Here is a 19,791-nt window from a genome sequence, read left to right on the forward strand (position 1 = left end):
AAGTGCAAACCTGCTCCTTTTCCTGGATCTTTCAGTGACCTGATACCATTGACTAGGGCATCATCCTGGGGGCAAAGTTTCTGTGGTTTCAGTTCAACTTACAGGGTAGATTTTGAAGAATTATACTATATGACTTCCCTTGTCCCCTGGCAGTTGATCTGGAGGGTACCACAGACACAAAACTATTTAACATCTATATGAAGCTGCTGGGGAAAAGCATTAGGAGATGCAGAGAGAAGTGTCACCAGTATACTTGTTTCTCTGTAACATCTGAATCAGGAGAGGCTGTGCATGTCCGAAAAAGATGCCTGGATGCAGTTATGGTTTGATGAGGGCTTATAAATTGTGACTGAATTCCAGCAAGATGAAGATGATGATGATGAATAGATTTCCTATGGATGGGCACTTCCCAAGTTTGGAATCTGCCCTGGATGGGGTTGCACGTCCTCTAAAGCAGTAGGTGCATAGTGTGGAGGTGCTCCTAGATCCACCATTGTCACTAGAGCCCAGGTGACCTTAATGGCTCCAAGCACCCATTATCAACTTCTGTTGGTGCATCAGCTATGACTGTTCCTGGATAGGAATAGCCTTGCCATGGTGGTCTATGCACTGATAAATTCATGTCTATATTACAGTACTGTAATATGTTGCATGGGAGGCTACTTTGCACATGGTTCAGAAACTGGACCTAGTGCAGGTAGTGTTGAAAGTTCTGCTCTGGCCAATTGTCAGCTACTGAGCTGGGTTTAGGTTTTGTCAACATTTAGAGTTTGAAACAACTCAGGACAAGGGCACCTAGAGGACAACCTCCCCCAGTACAGTATAGATGTATAAATACGTAGTTCTACAGAAAGCAATGGCTGAGGAAAGAAAGGTTTGCTAGAGCCAGAGAAAGGCAGATAATCAGTGTAGAGAAATTTATTTCAACAACAGAACTCTCTTGCTGATCTGCAATAACTTTGATCTCTCAGAAAGTAGCCAGTGCAGATGTGGCCAAGACACACTTTAAAAGGTAGTACTGTAATAATAAAACATAGATCCACCAATATGGTACCTGATCAAAACTGAGTAAGAGTATCTGGCTTGCAATTATATTAGATAATTTTAAGATTATTATTAGTTAATGCTAAGAGCTAGGATAAAGTTATGAAGCAAGCAACTACCACTTTGGAGTGAATAGGGGAAACAGACTCAGGTTACCTGTTTATACTGCATCTATCCTGGTTTGTTTGTTTGTCTGCCTGTCTGTCTGTTTTCCGAGGAAGTTAAATGGCATTGCGTCAAGCAATTGTTCCACACTTTCAAGTACATTCTTCTGTCAGGTTCCTTACCACAAACAGTTTTCTGGTTTTGGAAGCAGGTTTGTTGCACAAGAGTGCCAAATACAGTTTAAGTTCACAACCTGAATTTGCCCATTTGTGATCAAACCCAACTGACAAAATAAGTAACAATCTGGAAGCAGCCTACTCTGGATATGTAATTATCAGAATATTCCCAACAATGCTACAAAGTGGCTGGACAAATCTTCCAAAGTTAACTTCTTCAGTGCAATTTAGTGTGTAGAGACGTATCAAAAAACAGGAGTCAGAACCTTCCCCATTAGAGAGCCCATCTTCCTCATGAGCTTGGAAACCAACCACAATCAATCTAATCCATGAATCAAATAGTGATTCGGTTGGATGTCTTGCTTTCCCCCAACGTTTTTAATAATAAAATAATTTTAAATATTAAGAACAGCTTGTTCCTCAATTCAAACCAACATTTTAAAAAAGCATTCCTATGTTTTCAATTTTAATATGATTATTAATAGTAATGATGATAATGATGATGTTTAAGCACATCTTGTTCCTGTATTCAATCAAACATTAGTTCCTTACGGGGGGCGGGACCCAGCAATTAATAGTTGAAGAACTGCTCTAAAGAAAGTGGCATTTTAACAGGGGTCAAATGAACGAGTTCTGATTCAGCCAGCTGAAACAGAAACAGGAAAAATGTACTTCCTCAATCCTTACGAGATATTGTACATCTAATTGGTCTGTACATTCCCACAATGTGTCTGTGACTTGCTATATACATCTAGAGACCCCCATAGCTAATACCTCCTTATAAGGTTATTTTGGTGGATTCTAGGTTCAGGAAGAGGGGAAGTCACACATACTAATGGTGACCTAAGGAAATAACTTAGCTGGCCAAAGAGGAGATCCAACTGCACTGAAAGCAACTGAGCTGTGCTTGCGTCTAAGCAATATGTGCAGTTTACCAATGAATTCAGGATTTGGAGAAAAGATTGTGTGGAAACAAGTTACAAAAATGTATTTCATTGCTTTATTATTACTTCCCATAACTGAAAAGTTGTTCTGTGCTTTACAAAAAAGATCTGTTTCATTGGCAATTCACAGCTCACCTGCCTAGATTCCTCCACATTCACAGGCATGTCTGGGCTCGTACGATTCCTACAAGATAAAATTAAAAAGTGAACTAAGATTCTAGAAAAGGTCAATGTTTCCTAAGGGGCTCACAATGGAACAACCAAGCTGCAAGCGAGAAACACTCAAATCTCTAAGCTGCATGGGCAAAAGCCACCTCCTGGGATGGCTCAGAATACACTAAGAATTGGTCTGACTTACAATTCTGCCACTCTTGATGGCTATTGTTGGGCACCAATAGGAATTGTGGACTTTCAAAGCTACAATCATTACAATGAAGTTGGGCTAGGTAGCTGAGTATTCACATTTGGGGGTGATAGAACTGCTCAATAGGTACACCTAGAGCTATCTGGGGGAATAGGGTTGTCCCTAGTGACCCAAGTAAAAGCCCAAGTACTAGCGGGATTGTTACTGTAAGTGGCTGACTCCAAATGAGGCAAAAGCCCACTCACAACTGTGTAAGCAGCAGTGTCAGAAGTTGCCATTAAGATGAAAACAGCCAGTTTTGAAAAACTGGTTTCAATGGGGGTTTTTTCAAGTGCTTAACTCAGTCTTGAAAAACCGGGCTGAAATGCTGACGGTGCCAGGGAGAACAGATTAGTCAATTGAACAGTTCTTTGAGAGATCATAAATAGAGGGAAGAAAAAGTCCTGGAATCAGGAGCATTTAGACACTCAAGGATCAAGGGGGGGTGGGGGGGGTGATGACCCAGCAGCAAGGCAGGAGACTGTTGCATACCAGCAACTATAACTGGTTTTAAAACCACCTGCAAATTTAAACAATGTTTTAAAATGGGGATTTTCCTGTTTCTGGAAAATTATAGAATCATAGAATCATAGAGTTGGAAGAGACCACAAGGGCCATAGAGTCCAACCCCCTGCTAAGCAGGAAACACCATCAGAGCACTCCTGACATATGGTTGTCAAGCCTCTGCTTAAGACCTCCAAAGAAGGAGACTCCACCACACTCCTTGGCAGCAAATTCCACTGTTGAACAGCTCTTACTGTCAGGAAGTTCTTCCTAATGTTTAGGTGGAATCTTCTTTCTTGTAGTTTGGATCCATTAAATTAAATGCTTAACATTATTCGTTTTTTTAAATCAGCTCTATTTGTCTGCCCTTGAAAATCAGTCCTCCACCAACTAACCAGCATACAGGTACCAATAACTATGCATAGCACAAACAACACACGGGCAGGACTGGGTTCCAAAGCATTTCTTCAAAGAACATTTTGTATCTTTCCTATGAGCAGCCTGGATTTACTTTTTGACAACAGCTGGCATCTGAGGCAAGCCCCCTGCAACGTTTCAGACCACGTTTTATCATGAGGAGGACATGTCTTTAGATGACTCGCATGTCACCCTCCCATGGGATCCTTAGCATGCCCATTTACAGCAACTCAGCCTGAGGAGGTGGCTCTCCCATCATCTGCAGACTCTGGGAATGACTCCCCGCCGTTTCCCCTGCTCCACAGTCAGATGGGTGCTGGGGACTGTAGAATCAGCTATGAGCCCTTTAAAGATTGCAGACAGCTTTCCAAGGGAGGACACAGCCTCTGAAAGGGAAAGCCCTACCAGCCTTTCTAAGCCTTTGGATGGCTCTGGTCCTTGGCTGAGACAAACACCTTCCATAGCTCAGATAGCAGGGCTGCCCAGGAGTCTGATTGAAAGATGCCTTGGGAATGTATAGCACTTCCCTTGTGAGCCCCTCAGCGCCAGCAGAACAGGATACACATGACCATGCCTCAGGGGCATCAGTGTCCCTAGTAATTATGAGGTATAAAAAATAACCTCAGCAAATCCTCTACACTGCTTTCTGGAATCTGACCTTCAATTTGATCCAAGCGGAAGTTTTCGAACCTTCCTGCAAATCTTCTCCCTGCCTCAAAATATGAAGCGGCACTTTTGCTTGTGCTCCTTAAACTTCCACAATGCTCCCAGTGAAATGTAAAACACAATAGATGGGATTAATTTAATTGTGTCATGTTCCTAATCAAACAACTATATCTGATGGGAATAATGGACAATTTCCATATTCCCCTATATGTCTGTATGGTATGAACAAGAAAAAAGGTGTACATCAGCCTCTAGTATCAACACCTCTGAACCAAGCTTGCTGGGAAGTAGGGTTTTAGTTTCTTTGTACTTTTTTTGGGGGGGGGTGCAAATTCTGATACACACTGTCTTGATCCATACACTCTGGGAATAAGGTACCAAATTTGCCTCTCAAAATTTACAATACAGTTCTTGCTTTTTAAATAATGTTCTAAATCGTTTAGGATAAGGTGTAAACAAAAATGCATGTATATCCGAAGTTAATGTGATCTTCTTATGCAGGTTTTTTTTGAAAACAACAACTGCAGATTGATGCAGAAACAAGATGGAATGGACTTGTGACATTGACATGGGCTGGAGGATATACCTCTTTTGTCTAAAACACTTAAAAGCACAAGTCATCCTTTTTTAACATATGAAAACAGGCTTCCATAGACTGTCACTGAGGGTGAACATTCACTGCTTGGACCTGCTTCTTAAAATGAGCTACTGCTTTCAAAGAAGGGAGAGCCAGGTCCCTGAAGTCGTTTCCTTGGCAGTAAGCCATTCTCTTGCCACTTTCCAGCAATTATCTTACAACAGGGAGTATTGTGTTCCTTACACCTGTGGTTTACAGGCTGCTTAATTAGCCATGGGAACATATTGTATGGTCAGTGATGACTTTCACACATAGAGCCGCGTCTTTAAGGCATTTAGAGAACCATAAGCAAATTGCAGGCCATAGACTGTTTGTTGCTTTTTTGAACCAATAGGCCATATTTGGTCCAATAAACAAAGGAAAAAGACGTTAACAGGTGTCCTATCACAACAGTTGTACATTTATATTGGAAGCAGATGCTTTGCCCATCTGTGTGAGCTGCACAGCAGAGCTTTCGGTAGCCATGCTGGCCCCACAGAACGTGACTCTCAGAACATTTTAATTATTGAGAGCTTCTACAAACCACTGAAGCAGAAACCATCTCCATGAGATTATCCTAGAACTGAAAGCAGGTTCATATTCCTATGAAGCTCCAACAAATTCAAATGGGGAGTGATATGAGGTCAGAGGTCAGAGTTCAAGCACCTATTCACATATTGAATGGGTCTGCTAATGCTAGCCCATGCAAGGGCTTCTACTCCTTCCCCCAAACACCCAGATCTGTGGCTCTGTAGGGGTCAGGAGAACCCCCAGAACCATTGCCACCTACCCAGATACTATCAAGAAGCTAACTACAGTACAAGCTGCATTTGGAGTGTTCTTCTGTCCTACAGAATCATACCATGTCCACCAGCCAGTTCAGAGTTAGCAACAAGCCACATTTCCACTCAGTTAAAGTCTTAACTCAAAATTTGCTGTGCTGCTTTTCCATCCCGAATTTTCATGAAGGTTCAACAGCTATTCCTCATCCCACCACCTCCCTTAGTCACAGTCAATGACTAAGCAGCTGGGACCATGATGAATAGGGTGGCTGTGATTGTTCTTTTGTTCATTTACCACTGATACACAAGTGCCTGTAGATATGGCACAAGCAGAGAGAGCAGATGGGCCAATGATGAGTAGAACATCTGCTCCCCTACTTCAGAGGCCTGAACCACCTCTAACAGTTGGCTTTCTGTGAGCAGTGTCTTCTGTGCCATCTGCTATGCCACCCAACTCCAAACTTGAAACATATACATGCAGATGCAAAATCTCAGCAACTCATAACCCACAGTGCTTGCATGTTGACATAAATTGTACTCCAATGGCTTAATCTAGCCTTTGCCAGTCTGGGCTCCTCCAGATGTTTTGGACTATAACTCCTATTAGCCCCAACCAGGTCAGGTACGGTTAGCTTGACCTGTGCCAGGACTGGATTCTGGTAGCAGGATAAAGCCCTGGAGCATGTGAAGTAATAAAACATGCCAGTGAGTGGACAAATGCCCAGCTGCATCTGCAGATGCCCTCAATTCTGCATAAACCAGTTATCACAATTAGCATTCATACTTAATGTTTCAGCAGGAGAAGACAACTTGAGGCCCAGCACCTATGTTTGGGATTCAGCACTCAAATGCCCTGTCTGTTGGGTGGGGATGTAACGAAATTATGGACTTTGCTGCTACTTCATAGCAAGAAGTCCCCATCTGCACTTTCTGCTCAAGGCAGGCGCAGTCATATACATGGCCGGTAAAGGCTGAAGTCACGGGATTCACCGCCCTGCCTACACTGCACTTGATGACAGATCTTTGGACCAGCTGTCCCAAAGGGCCATCAATAATGTCATCAAGGTCCTCAGTCAACCCTGGTTTTAGATTTCCATCTCAGTGCATTTCCAAAGCGAGCAGAAATGTTGGCATGTCTTTAAGGAAAAGCAAGTCTTAAAAGAAGTGGGCAGATTTTGGCTTGCTCCAGAATTAAAGGGGCAGCTGCTATGGCGACCCATCCAAAACTGAAAATCTCCCACTGATTGTCACTAATTAATCTAGCTCCAATATGTGCCATTTATGAGTCAACACGACACTTTTCAGCCATTGAACACAAGTCAATGGAGCTGCTCTTTTCTCTCTTTTTTATTCCTATCGCATGTAACATTTTGCAGCTTAATCTTAACTGGCAATTTTCTTGCTGACGCACGAGTCATAAAGGAGTCCAGGCCACTGAATTTCCCATTACCATATCGACTTTGATGGCCAATTGCAGGGGCAATTGATTTGTGCCTTTAAGCTATGTCAATAAAAAAGCTCACAATGCACTTTTCATTCTAGTGTTGTGGCTGGACAGACCACAAGACTGGACTTTGGAGTGAATGGGGGATTCTACCACCCCCATACAAAGAGCAGGGGTGATCCAGGACAGGACCCCATGGGGAAACAAAGGGACAAAGTCTACTTATCACCCATGCCAATATTTCACTCCAGATTGGTAGGTCCACACGGGCAATTTACTTTTTAAAAGCCATGCATGCAATTGCTAACTGCAGGAGTGGTATCTCATCTCATTTGGCCCTAAGACTGAGATACTGTATAAGTTAAGACACATTAAGATTTTTAAGGGCAACTGATTTCAAAAATCAGCATACGACACAAGAGCTCAGGGGTAAACATTTTCATTCTGACACCAAGGAGCAATCACTGTTTAGTTATCACTATGGAAGAGGCTATATTGTAGTCTAGCCTGCATGTTAATTCCTTTTCTTGAGAGCAGAAACACCTTGTTATGATAAAATATATCTCTCTCTTCTAGGTAGCAATTTCCCTCTTCTTAAATTTTGGCATAGTGGACCTCCCTATGTAAACTAGGGAGAAAAACGTTGGACTGATAAACAAAAACCCTCATATAAAATATGAAAATAAACAGACACAATTACTGTTCCAGATAAACTGCCTTTTACTATCATTAGTCACAAAGACTGTTGGTACATGTAGCTCAATTCTATATATTGGGGTGAGGAACCTGTGGCTCTCCAGATGTTGTAGGATTTCAGGCGTCATGGTCTATTTCCGGGAATGCTGTTCAATTTTGTTATGTACTTTTTAATGTGCTTTATTTGTCTAATAACTACTTTTGTAATTCTGCGACTGTCTTCACGTTGTATGCTACCTTGAGCATGGTTTTAACTACAGAAAGGCAGCACACAAATAAAATGATGGTAAATTACAATCCAATATCTGGAAGGCAACAGGTTCCTAACTCCTTCGGTATGCTGAATTTTATATTTCTGGAGATGTGCTCACTCGTTATTGCTTTGAAATATGAGGGAGCACGGAGGCCTTTCCCACCACCGCTGATTCTGTCATTTTGCTGAATAGAAACAGAGCACAACGATCATTAGAATTAACAAAATAATCAGCACCAAGTTCCCTTTACCACAAGTCCAATCCTTGGAATTTGAGTTGCTTTATCACAGTGGGACACAAAGCAGGCAAAAGTGAACATGAATAATCCAGTTGTCCTGATGCTAGGTGATCTTTGCTTGGGGCAAAGTTTCAAATGTAAACCATATGGAGAGCAAAGAGAATTATATTACCTTGCAACGGCTCATTTCCTGGAGCGGCTCTCTGTCTTACAGTACAGTATGACTGAAATAAAATCCTATTCACAGCCTGCTCACCCTTGGAGAGGAGACAAAGTGAGCTCTCTCCTGCCGAGTGATCACTACACTCAGCAGCTTACAGAAACCCGGTACTTCAGTCTCAAAAGGAAGTTGTGTGAAGCCCACTTCCTGTTTGCAAAGCCCTCTGGCAGCTGTAGTCATGATCTTTTGGAAGTCACTGTACAGACTGCTGAATCACCAAAAAAAGAGAGGAAAGATATGAAACACCTGCTACATAAACTCCATTAGAGGGAGGTAGAGGGTGATGTCATGGGCCAGGAGTCCGCTTCACCTGCTGAGCAGCAGCCTGAAGGAGCAGAAGGTGAAGTGACTCCATCTACTGCTGATCAGCCTTCTTGCTCCTGATGAGAACCAGCTGGCTCCAGCTTTCTTAAGCAGGCTTTCCAGCCTCAGTCAGTTGCTGGAAACAGCATTTGTCATTCCTGACTAGATCTTGTGACTGTGGACCCTCGGCTTTCTTGACGCCCGAATCGTCTGACTATGTGCACTGAGGTACTCCTGACCTTAGGACTGGACTGAACCTCGCATACAGACTCCGCCTCCAGGCAAGTACCCCCCTGACACTTGGCTGGTTGGCTGACTATGACAGTTGATGATATGTCCACAACTTCACAAGACCATTCAAAATGGACGTTGGCCTATGAAGTTGCAGGAAGAAGAAAAATGTTGTCTTGTTGGAAGGAGCAACCTGCCAGAAAAATACAATGCCTAGAGGTGCCCCTGGACCAATGTCATTGTCACTGATACATCCCCATCACTATATCAGTGTTTTTTTAAAAAAGTGTGGCATTTATTTTAGCTTTTCTTTGGTCCAAAGACTGCATTCAGACTTGTCCAACCGCCCAACCCCCAGGTAAATCAGCAAATAGTCCTCCTCATCACAAGCAAGTACACTGTACCCAAAGTTAGTCAAGTTATTTTGGAGGACGACACTGAAAAATCTCACAAGTGACTCCTCAATCCATTATGTGCCTACTTAACATGAATTTAAGCTTCAATTATTGCTGGTTGTGATTTTTGCATCTCATTGTCACATAATCCTACCTTACCTGCCAACTAATATTTCACTTCATGTATTTGTCAAAGGCGGCTTGAGTCTACAAAGGTTTATGCCATAATACATTTGTTAGTCTTTGTGGTAACATAAGAATCTTGGTTGTTTTTAAAGAACTAACAATTTGCTGCCCTCTTATGATATACAGATTCAGTTATCCCCAAGGCAGCTGGCTCACTCTGCCTAATGGCAGGGCTGGCTCCCTGTTATTGTCTGTGCTGCTACCTTCTCTAGAAAGTTTGATAAACAAAGCAAGGAGAGCTCCCCTCTCGCATGTCTGCTTCCTTTTCTTGAAAGGAGGATATTGCTGCAGCATAGTTATTAGCTATATAATTAGTTTTATAGAAATTATTCAATATCCTTTTTTACAAACAGAACTCATTATGGCCATTTTATCAGTTATAAATAAGCACAAATAAATACACAAGAAGACTGTCTACCCCGGAGGGCAATGGCACAATAAATATCCAGGAGCAGAGCTAGTGTTGCCTGCACAAAAGACACAGGTGAGAAAAGGCCTTCAGTTTGAAAACGCCAATTCCAGATGATATGAATGTCCCATTATAAGTGTGTAGGCAAATGCCTACAGAGGTCTGGCACAGAAGGTACATAAAACAGATTTCCTCCTGGATAAAAGTTGAACAACAATTTCACAATGAAGGATTAAGCAACTCAACACAAATTATACAAGTGCCGTTTTATTATTTATCCAGTAAAACCAAAATTGCTCCTTCAGATATAAATGCTATTCAACATCAGAACAAGCAACAGCTTATTATAAACAGTACTGTCAGCAGTAGGTCACCTGCTATACCATAATGACAGATCAGAGCAATTGTGTAGAAAGGAAATCATGGAGAGAAAATAATGACATATTATCCAAGAGTGTATAAACTCTGTCCTGGAAGATTCATTCTGCTAAGACAACTCAAATTCTGCACCAAGAGAAGCTGAACATTGTAGCCTCTAGACCAGGGGTGGGAGCCTCAGCCTCTGAGCTAAACCTGGTCCATCAGGCCCCCTTGTTTGGCCTGCTAGGCCATTTTGGGGGAACCATGTCCTCCTGGGCCACACCTGATGACATTCTTGATATCAGGCATGGGGCAGGTAAGGATGGTGCTTTAAAGGAACAATCAAGTGGGCTCCTGATTCTTCCATCGCTGGGGCAACATGGACTCCCAGCCACCCATCAGCTCATGGGCAAAGGGAGCATGCCATGCTCAAGGAAGGAAAAACAGTTTCCATTGTGCATACATTATGCAGACATTATGCATGAAGTATACATTTTGTGTACATATTATGCAAATTTAGCCTATTTTCATATATACACTCCTTTTTCCTACTTTATTTCCCTTCTGCAAGTAGTCATTTGGAACAGGAAGCTGCTAAGGAGAGCACTGAAGTCTTCCCCATCCTCAGAGAAAATCCCTTGCTATTGCCCTTGACAGCCGTAAGGTCTAAGCTTGCTCTTGTAGTAGAGCAACTTGCAGTGCCATTCTGCATTTCTACTCAGAAGCCATTTCTACTGAGTTCAATGCGCCTAAGAGTGTAGGGCTGCAGCCTCACGATGCTGGATGCATATGCTGCATTTTCGTAAGCCCTGAGTGGGAGCACAGGCAACAAATGCCCATCATCCATCCACCCTCTGCTTGGTTGTGAAATGCAAGGAACCTCAAGGTTCTATGGGGAAGCACTAGATGCCACAGGGGAAGCCAAAGATTCACATTCCAGTCACAGTTGTGGATTAAAGCAGCTTTCCCCAGCTAGGCAGGCTCCAGCAGCAGCTCCAGGAAGCACAGCGGAGCTGGCAGGAATTGAGAGGAGTTGGAGGACGCCAAGCTGGGGAAGGCTGCATTAAACAAACGCTCTGGTTATTGACATGATTGGTTTGCATCTGGTTCTATTTGTAATGAGACGGTTCACAGCTAGGCTCTATGTTTCTGTATGATGTGTGAGGCTTAAGCCAGTCTGGATGCTTGCAGTTGTGCCACAATGTGCTGGTTTAATGGACTGTGACCCAGTCCAAATGCTAATGCACCAAGAAAGTGGATTCGTAGATCAATGTGTGTGTGTAACTTATTTAAACAAGAAAGATTTATTGGCCTTCTTTGCCTTCCTTGAAAAGATATCTCATAAACTAAAAGTATTTAAAGGGCAGAACTCAAATGGCATTTTTTGGAAGACTTCTATAGTGGAAAGATGGGATACAAACGAATAAAATATTTGCAGCATTTATACCATGCTTTCAGTGTTGCATATACTTTATTACAATATAGCATAAGGTAGGGCAGTACTGTCAAATAATCCTGGGAAATGTAGTGTACCCTTCTCAGAATTACAGTTCCATAACCGTTAACTAACTAGAGTTCCCAGGATTCTTTGGAGGAAGCTGTGTGCTTTAAATGTATGGTATGGATGTAACTGGCTACTCCATATCTTTGTTCTCCTCAGCAATTACTAGCCCCTTTTTCTGGAACATTCTAAAGCTGACAAAGCAGTGATCTTGCACTAAGGGTCAAAAAATAAATCTATTAATTGCACAATTGCCTCTCCCTTATTTCTAAGTAAACAAAAATGTGGTGCCAAAGGCACAGAGACTTCCTGTCCAGAGGCTTTAGATTATGCTCCAGTGCTGTTTTAAAAGCTCTTAGCTGCTAACCAATGTTTTCATTGTTATAGCAACAAATTAGTATGACTTATACAATGGAGAAATTGATTTAAAACTGTCTTTTTATTGGTGACAACTTGCCTCAGTTGAGATCGATCCACCCTGCTCAAAACTCCAAAAATAAAAACTTGTAAGATTAAAAGCAACTCTAGCAGGAACAGAGTGTTTCTTTTCTAGCAAGAATATAACATTTCCATGTTGCAAGTACAGTGGTACCTTGGGTTACATACGCTTCAGGTTACAGACTCTGCTAACCTAGAAATAGTGCTTCAGGTTAAGAACTTTGCTTTGGGATGAGAACAGAAATCGTGCTCCGGCAGCGCAGCAGCAGAGGGGCCCCATTAGCTAAAGTGGTGCTTCAGGTTAAGAACAGTTTCAGGTTAAGTATGGACCTCCGGAATGAATTAAGTACTTAACCCGAGGTACCACTGTATAATAATAAACCTGTTTGAGGCTCACACACAACATCTGAAGAGGCAGGCAACTTGCATATATACATATGATAGCACTGTGAGCAAGTAGACCAGTGCGATCTCTTTATATCATGATGGCTATGAAGGGCAGAAGCAAGGGTAAGAGGCATCTGTGTGTGCTGTTGAGATATATGTGTACAAAAAGAGAGACAGAGAGCACCATCTGCTGCTAGTGCAGCTCAAGCATTACCCTGAAAATCTATGTGGATTTTCAGTTAAAGAGCCCTAAACATGGAATGACTGTCTGGAAGAATGAACCCCTTCCAACTCTATTTCTCTCAGTGCTCTTTGCTCAGATGATAATCAACAAGGACGAAAGCAAGCATAAGCACACCTGTGTCCATCTCTGGATTTCCAGGTGGCTCCTCAATTTTAATAGTTTTGACTACCTTGCCACACAGAGGGTCGCACATTTGCTACCTCTGAAGTGTAAGAAGTGCTCCACAGCAACATTACTATGGAAACCACCTGGTCATTTCTTCAAATGCTGCTCTGTTGAACAATCTTAAAAGTAAGCCATGAAACCTTGCTGTGAGTTCTTTGCCATCCTTGCATCTGCACAGCAGACTAACCCAAAGCAACGGGGAACATTTCACTGTAAGGCTTATTTTCTTTTGCATACTTTGAGCTCTCTAAACCAGAGTCTAGCAGTTGTACATATCAAGGCCACAGCTTAGAGCTGTACAACAGGGGATCATTGTAACCCTCCATTTAAGGAGTCTCTTTTGACACATCTACAAGCTTCTATACTGTGGCATTTCACAAAGGTCACTACCGAAAAGAACCCTGTTGTATGCGTCAGCTTATATCAAAATCTTTGTTATTCATAAATAATAGGGAATGAAACTGGGAATGCCAATGTTCTTTTTACTAAACTATGTATAAATCCCCTTCCTGTGTTATTCATATGAAGGGAAATCATGCAATGACTGGGAGCAGGTGCACACTGCCTGCCTTATCCTTAGGGTTGCATGGCCAAGCTAACCATGGTCTCCAATAACTGAATAAGAGTCCTTTTTGCAAATACCTGCTCATGCAAAGTCCTCTGTCATCCCCTTCTGCTTGTGCCCTCTTAAGAGTCCCATGGACTGCAAGAAGATCAAACCTATCCATTCTTAAGGAAATCAGCCCTGAGTGCTCACTAGAAGGACAGATTGTGAAGGTGAGGCTCCAATACTTTGGCCACCTCATGAGAAGAGAAGACTCCCTAGAAAAGACCTTGATGTTGGGAAAGATGGAGGGCACAAGGAGAAGGGGGCGACAGAGGACGAGATGGTTGGACAGTGTTCTCAAAGCTACCAGCATGAGTTTGACCAAAATGCGGGAGGCAGTGGAAGACAGGAGTGCCTGGTGTGCTCTGCTCCATGGGGTCACGAAGAGTCGGACACGACTAAACGACTAAACAACAACAACAACAGTTCCCTAAATTCAGAAGTCATGGGGATTAGTTCTTGCACAAATGGTGCTGTGTGTTTACACAAAACTTGTGTAGACTCAGTTGAACCTGTATTCCGTCACATTTTCTAGTGCAGCCTTTCTCCACCTTGGGTCCGTAGATGTTGCTGGACTACAACTCCCATTATTCCTGACCACTTACCCTGCTAGCTAGGGATGATAGGAGTTGTAGTCCAACAACACCTACGCACCCAAGGTTGAGAAAGGCTGCCTAGTGTAACCTTGGCACAGATTCAGGGGCAGGGCTATGCAGGAAAAAGCAGGTATGGATACGGCTCAGCCATAGTAGTCCATGCTCTGGTAATCTTCACTACTGCAATGCCGGACTTTCAAATGCTGCTGCAATGTGTTATTTTATTGCATTTACTGTATTTTATCCCTTTGTGCTGTATACTGTTCCAAGAGGCTAATGTCTTGATAAATCTGTATAAATAAGTTGTGCTATGCTCCCTGCTTCTGTTGTAACATAATAGTCAGGACCAGATAAATATCACCTACAGTTTGCAGTTTTTGCAACAGACGACATCCATGTGCCTAACTTCACAGATTGCAACTGAATTGTGACACATTTATATTTCTAACCTCTCTCTCTCTCTCTCTCTCTCTCTCTCTCTCTCTCTCTCTCTCTCACGCACACACACACACACACACACACACACAGAGCAAGAGAGCGCCCTGGATGACATCCAACATCAGTCATACTCAGAGCAGACCCACTGAAATCAATGAACTTAAGTAACTTAAGCACATTGGTTTTAACGTGTCTATTCCGAGTATGACTTAGCTGGATATCACTGGGATCTGGAGAGGAGACAGTCTGACTGGAACAACCTTGAGATGGAGTGGCAATAGCCCATTGTTAAGAAACCTGACTCACGCTGGGGTTTAAACACCTGCTTTAAATAGCTAGGTCATACACTCTCCTCCACAGGATATACAGCCTGTTGGATCAATGGCAACCTGAGCAGCAAAATGTAAAAGAAGTTACTGAATCCAATGGAAAGAGCTTAGCCTCAGTGAAAACAGGGAAGGTAAAAGGTGGCACTATAAATCAACAGCAGGGACTTGAGCAAACAAAGAAGAGGAAGTTTGGCAACCCACAAGCCCTGTTTCACGGGCGCTGGATAGACAGCTTGGGAGAATGAAGTTGTGTTTCCTGCCGACCTGGACTAACCCCTCTCCCCGCTGCTGCCCTGCCAGTGCACCTCTGCCGTGACCTAAAGAGACCTCGACCGAGGCAGGGAGAGAAATTCCTCTTCCCAAGCCCTTAGCTGCCAACTCCGATATGGACAACTGCCCAGCTAGTAAGTGACTCCACACAATGAATTTACTTCACTGAACAGCTATTAAATCAGCTTTACTTCTTAAGATGGTGGCTGAAAGCGAATCAAAGCCTTGTCTGTTTTTAGCAAGCTTTTGGCAGAGACAAACCTGCTTTGCTTTCTCCTGTGCCCGCCCGCCCCCGCTCCTAAGAAAAGCACCTTGGCACGTAAACAAGGCCATTTCCAACTCTGGGCTGAGCCCTGCCCTCCCCTGCCCACCACATGGTTCCTGGTAAAATTAGCCAAGCCACCTTTTTTGCCTTGCTTACCTAGAGAAGGGATTCTAGCAGGCTGCCCTTGCTACAGAACTTCTTGGACTACCACAGTTTTGATGGGGCAGCAATCGGGGGTCTGGCCTTCGCCCTCTTAAGCCAGCATCACAGCAGCTGCTGCAATCCTTTGAACTGGAGGCTGACAGAAGCAACAGCAAGCAGCGTCTATAAGGGTTTTTATCCTTTGGAAGTCGATCTGTGTCTGCATCTCAGCAGCTAGAACTCCCAAGCAGCCTAAATGGATGAGAACGCACAGGAGGCATTTGGGGGCATGAATTATTCATTCCCTTGTTCAGATCCGCTGCCAATAGATCTACAGTCTTCTTCGAGGCCCGGCATGGGACTCCACTCTTGTTTTCAACAGTAATGGAAGACATCTAGGTTTCCTTTGATAGTCCTCGAGGACAAACAATAAGGGGCACTTGCTGTACTCGAAGCAACAGGATCAGGCATCAGGGAGCCAGCCCAATGTTCCTTTCTGAGCTGTGATCACCACTGCACCACCCGGCACACCTGGCGAAATTTTGTTATCTCAGAATGGTAGCAGCATTCCTAGGAGCATCTGCCCCCATTTGGTCTGTAATAAACCTCATTCAGTTGCCCAGAGAGATCAATGCAAGCCCCTTTGCGAAGGGCAGGCAAAGAATTTGGGAGTCCTTGGTAGAACACTGCATTCACACCACTCAAGTTCACGTCATACTAGCTATTCCTTGGACTTGAAAATATGGATGAACAACTTCACAAAATCACAATGTGGAACAACCTGCCCCAAATGCAGGAAACCTAAGGCCCTTGAGAATCCAAGGATCCATTTATTGGGTTGTTTCTCTGGAAGAAACCCGGCTCATGGTCTGAACAGTGCTTATCACCCTTACCTAGCCAAGCAGTTCTGGAAAGGAAGGAAGAACAGATCCTTCCCAATGGATCATTCCTCAGGACTTGGATAGCCAACCTAAGCAACCCTTGCCTGGAGAAGAAGGGCCTATCCATTCATGTCTAGACTGCTGCCTGTTCTGTTGCTGAGCAGGATAGAGGTAAAACCACAGCAAGGCATGTAGCTCCACTTCCTCCCCTCACTCATCCTCATGTGAGCAACTGGCGGGAGGGAGGGAGCCAAAGAGAAATAAAGGGGGAACACAGCAGCGGCAGAAAGAGAGAGAGATGCAGGCAGAAGAAAAAGGCTGGAATGGAATCTGGAAAGGGACTAAAACCAAGCACATAATGTATGTTAAATGCACGTAAGATGTGACTTAATTGTACATATTAGCAGCTTAAAATGCATCAACCCCATATCCCCCTGCTCCATTTCAAGTCACTTTCTTATGTTGCTGTACACACCAGAGAGGAGTTGGTGATGTTTTCACCTGATGTACATTAGCTGTGCCAAACTCCTGTTCAGTGAAGTTGTAATGTGTGCATGCACTGTCATCTGTGCATGTGCAACACTGTCTCAAATGTACACACCTCAGCTTAACTGTGGCCTACATTTTCGAATCAGATGGAAACTGGTTTTAAGGCATCAAACAGCATAATTTCTCGATAAACTAACCTCATGTGAATGCACTTTCAAACACCAGCAGTGGACTCTGGAGCCAGAGTCTATGGTAATGTGTACACAGCCTTCTACTTGGGTCTTGGCTATGGTACAGGTGCACCAAAAGCTATTCACCACTGCCTTGGGAGAAACTTATTCCTCCTTACTTGCAAAATCCTGACTTTAGAGTTGAGGAGAGTTGGTGCCTATCAGGGAGAGGAGCAAATTCTCAGCTACAACACAGAGAGTAGGCAAATGGATGATTGCTTACTTAAGAGACACTGCATTGCTCAGGCAGGCTGCAAGGCCCAAGGGTATTCAGACAACAATGCAGCCCAATGCCACTCTGCTTTTAATGAGACAGTAGCTAAGATAGGCCAATTTTGTGATGTATGAAGGTACCTTAAGCATTAGTTACCTAAAGGGAGATGCTAATTGGACAAAAGGTGTGTCTTAGTGTTTTGGAGAACTGTATTACAGCAGAACCCCAGAACCACAGTCAGAATCCTCTGGGAAGCAACTATTAAAAATAAGCTCTTCTGGGAAATGAGACATCGCAGGGGGAGAGATTCTGAATTGATGCAAGCTTTATATTCACTGGATGAAGTACACATCAGCATTCAACTGCCTAATGATGGAGATTGCAACCACCAAGAAAAGAAAAGAAAACTTGTTCCGTTGTCTGGAGAAGCTGCTTTCAACAGAGCCCAGCAAAGGAAGCGTGCAGCTGTATTGAGGCAATACTGGGTGTTGAAATTTTGCGCTCCTAACAATTTTGTGCTAGGGCAATCATGCTTGTGCCCCCCCCTACACTACTGTATTAAGAGTATTAAAACAATCCAACCTACAAGGTAGAAAGCTGCAACAACCCTGTGAGAACACAGCACCCAAAACGTTTTGCTCCTTGCTTCCAATTTGATTTCTGAGAAACAAGAGGGTAAATGGTAGAAATAATCAGCTTTGTAGCAAATCTGAATGCCTCTATTTTGCAGACTCTTCGCTTACAGTTTCAAGTTTGCTGCCCCTATTACAATGTAAATTAGCAAAAATGCAGGCTTTTTGAAGTCATTCCTGTGTATAAAAACAAAGCATGGAGCTGTTGACTGCATTCATATAGCTCTAAGAAAAGTGTAGGCAGGCAGCCACATTGACTAATGAAAGCATGTGCCTGTCTGGAAAAGAACCAGAACGTTTGATTGCACAATCATGGGGTCTCTAAAGAAAAATGTCGTAAGAACAAACTGTTGAAAAACTGAAGGACTTTAGCAAAACAAATGATGGAAGGTATAGCACTTTTATATAGCTAAAACTGAAAAGTGTGGACAGATGCAAAATTAGCCCTACTATTTTGTTTTACTCCTCATATTAAGAACATAACCAATAAAGACATCATCTTCCATTTATTAACTGCACCTAGATTAGTGATTGCTAAAAATGGGAAAACCTTTAAATGAAAATCTTTTTGAAGCATGAATTTTGCAAGTATGGGACACTGTGCTTAAGGACAAATTAACCATTTCACAAAAAGAATATTGATATGGGGTGAATAAGACTCACACCATCTACCATATTTTTCGCCCTATAGGAGGCACCGGCCCATAGGACGCACCTAGATTTTGGGGGGGGGGAATAAAGGGGGGGAATTATTTTTTCCCCCCCAGGCGCAGGGGAACCCGAGCTTCCCTCGACACCAGCCCCCAGAACGGGACCCAGAGCGATGCCGAAGCTGCGTGTAGCTTTGGCATCGCTCTGAGAGCTTGCGGGGCTGGAGGAGGGGCAAGCCCTCCGCCAGCCTTCTAACCAAGTCGGGGGACAGCGGGAAAGGCGCGCTGCGCCTCCCTGCTGTCCCCTGAGCTTGTGGGGCTGGCGGTGGGGCTCTCCTGAAGCCTGGAGAGCAAGAGGGGTCGGTGTGCACCGAGCCCTCTCGCTCTCCAGGCTTCAGCGAAAGCCTGCATTCGCCCCATAGGACGCACACACATTTCCCCTTCATTTTTGGAGGGGAAAAAGTGCGTCCTATAGGGCAAAAAATACAGTATATGACATGGTATCCTTCTAGGGACTTTGTTAAGACAATTGAACATGGTTTTGACCTTCCATCAATTTGTGGAACTGTATGGAGATACACTTTCATTTGACTGCCTTGCTTGGAACGTCTAATACTTCAATCATTTTTTTCTCTCTGTACCACTGCTAAATTCTGTATTCCTTGTGTGGGTATGTTTTATTACTTGATTTTTTAAAAACCTGCAATGTGGGATATATCTTAAAAGTGATACTTGAGAGATTCTGACAGCTCTCATTCCTGTGACATCATTTCACATTTTGGCTCTTTATCCGTTTGACCTTTAGCCTAGCAGTAATACATCTGAGGTTAATTTTGGGTTACTAACACTGACACAAGATCCTATAAAAACTGAATTTGTGCAACACGATATTCCGTTAAAGCTTTAATTCTCATTATTGAA

The 19,791-nt window shown here is 43.3% G+C and overlaps 1 protein-coding gene across 8 annotated transcripts in view; it reads right to left on the reverse strand.

Annotated features, from left to right (window-relative positions):
* The window catches only part of TMEM229B (transmembrane protein 229B), a 39,058-nt gene that overhangs the window by 8,064 nt on the left and 11,203 nt on the right, over nucleotides 1-19,791 (reverse strand). For 2 of the 8 annotated variants that reach the window (XR_014165864.1, XM_081902428.1), the window contains exon 2: nucleotides 2,405-2,453. The exons of 1 other annotated variant lie outside the window; for it this stretch is intronic. Coding sequence is in view for 3 of the 7 variants with exons in the window: in XM_081902428.1 (XP_081758554.1) it covers nucleotides 2,405-2,434 (30 nt within the window). In the remaining 4 variants the exon portion in view is untranslated. 5 more of the 8 variants (XR_014165865.1, XR_014165866.1, XM_081902430.1 and 2 more) reach the window with 5 other exon arrangements.

The sequence above is a fragment of the Podarcis melisellensis genome, assembly GCF_964234715.1.
Source record: "Podarcis melisellensis genome assembly, chromosome: 1".
Taxonomy (NCBI): Eukaryota; Metazoa; Chordata; class Lepidosauria; order Squamata; family Lacertidae; genus Podarcis; species Podarcis melisellensis.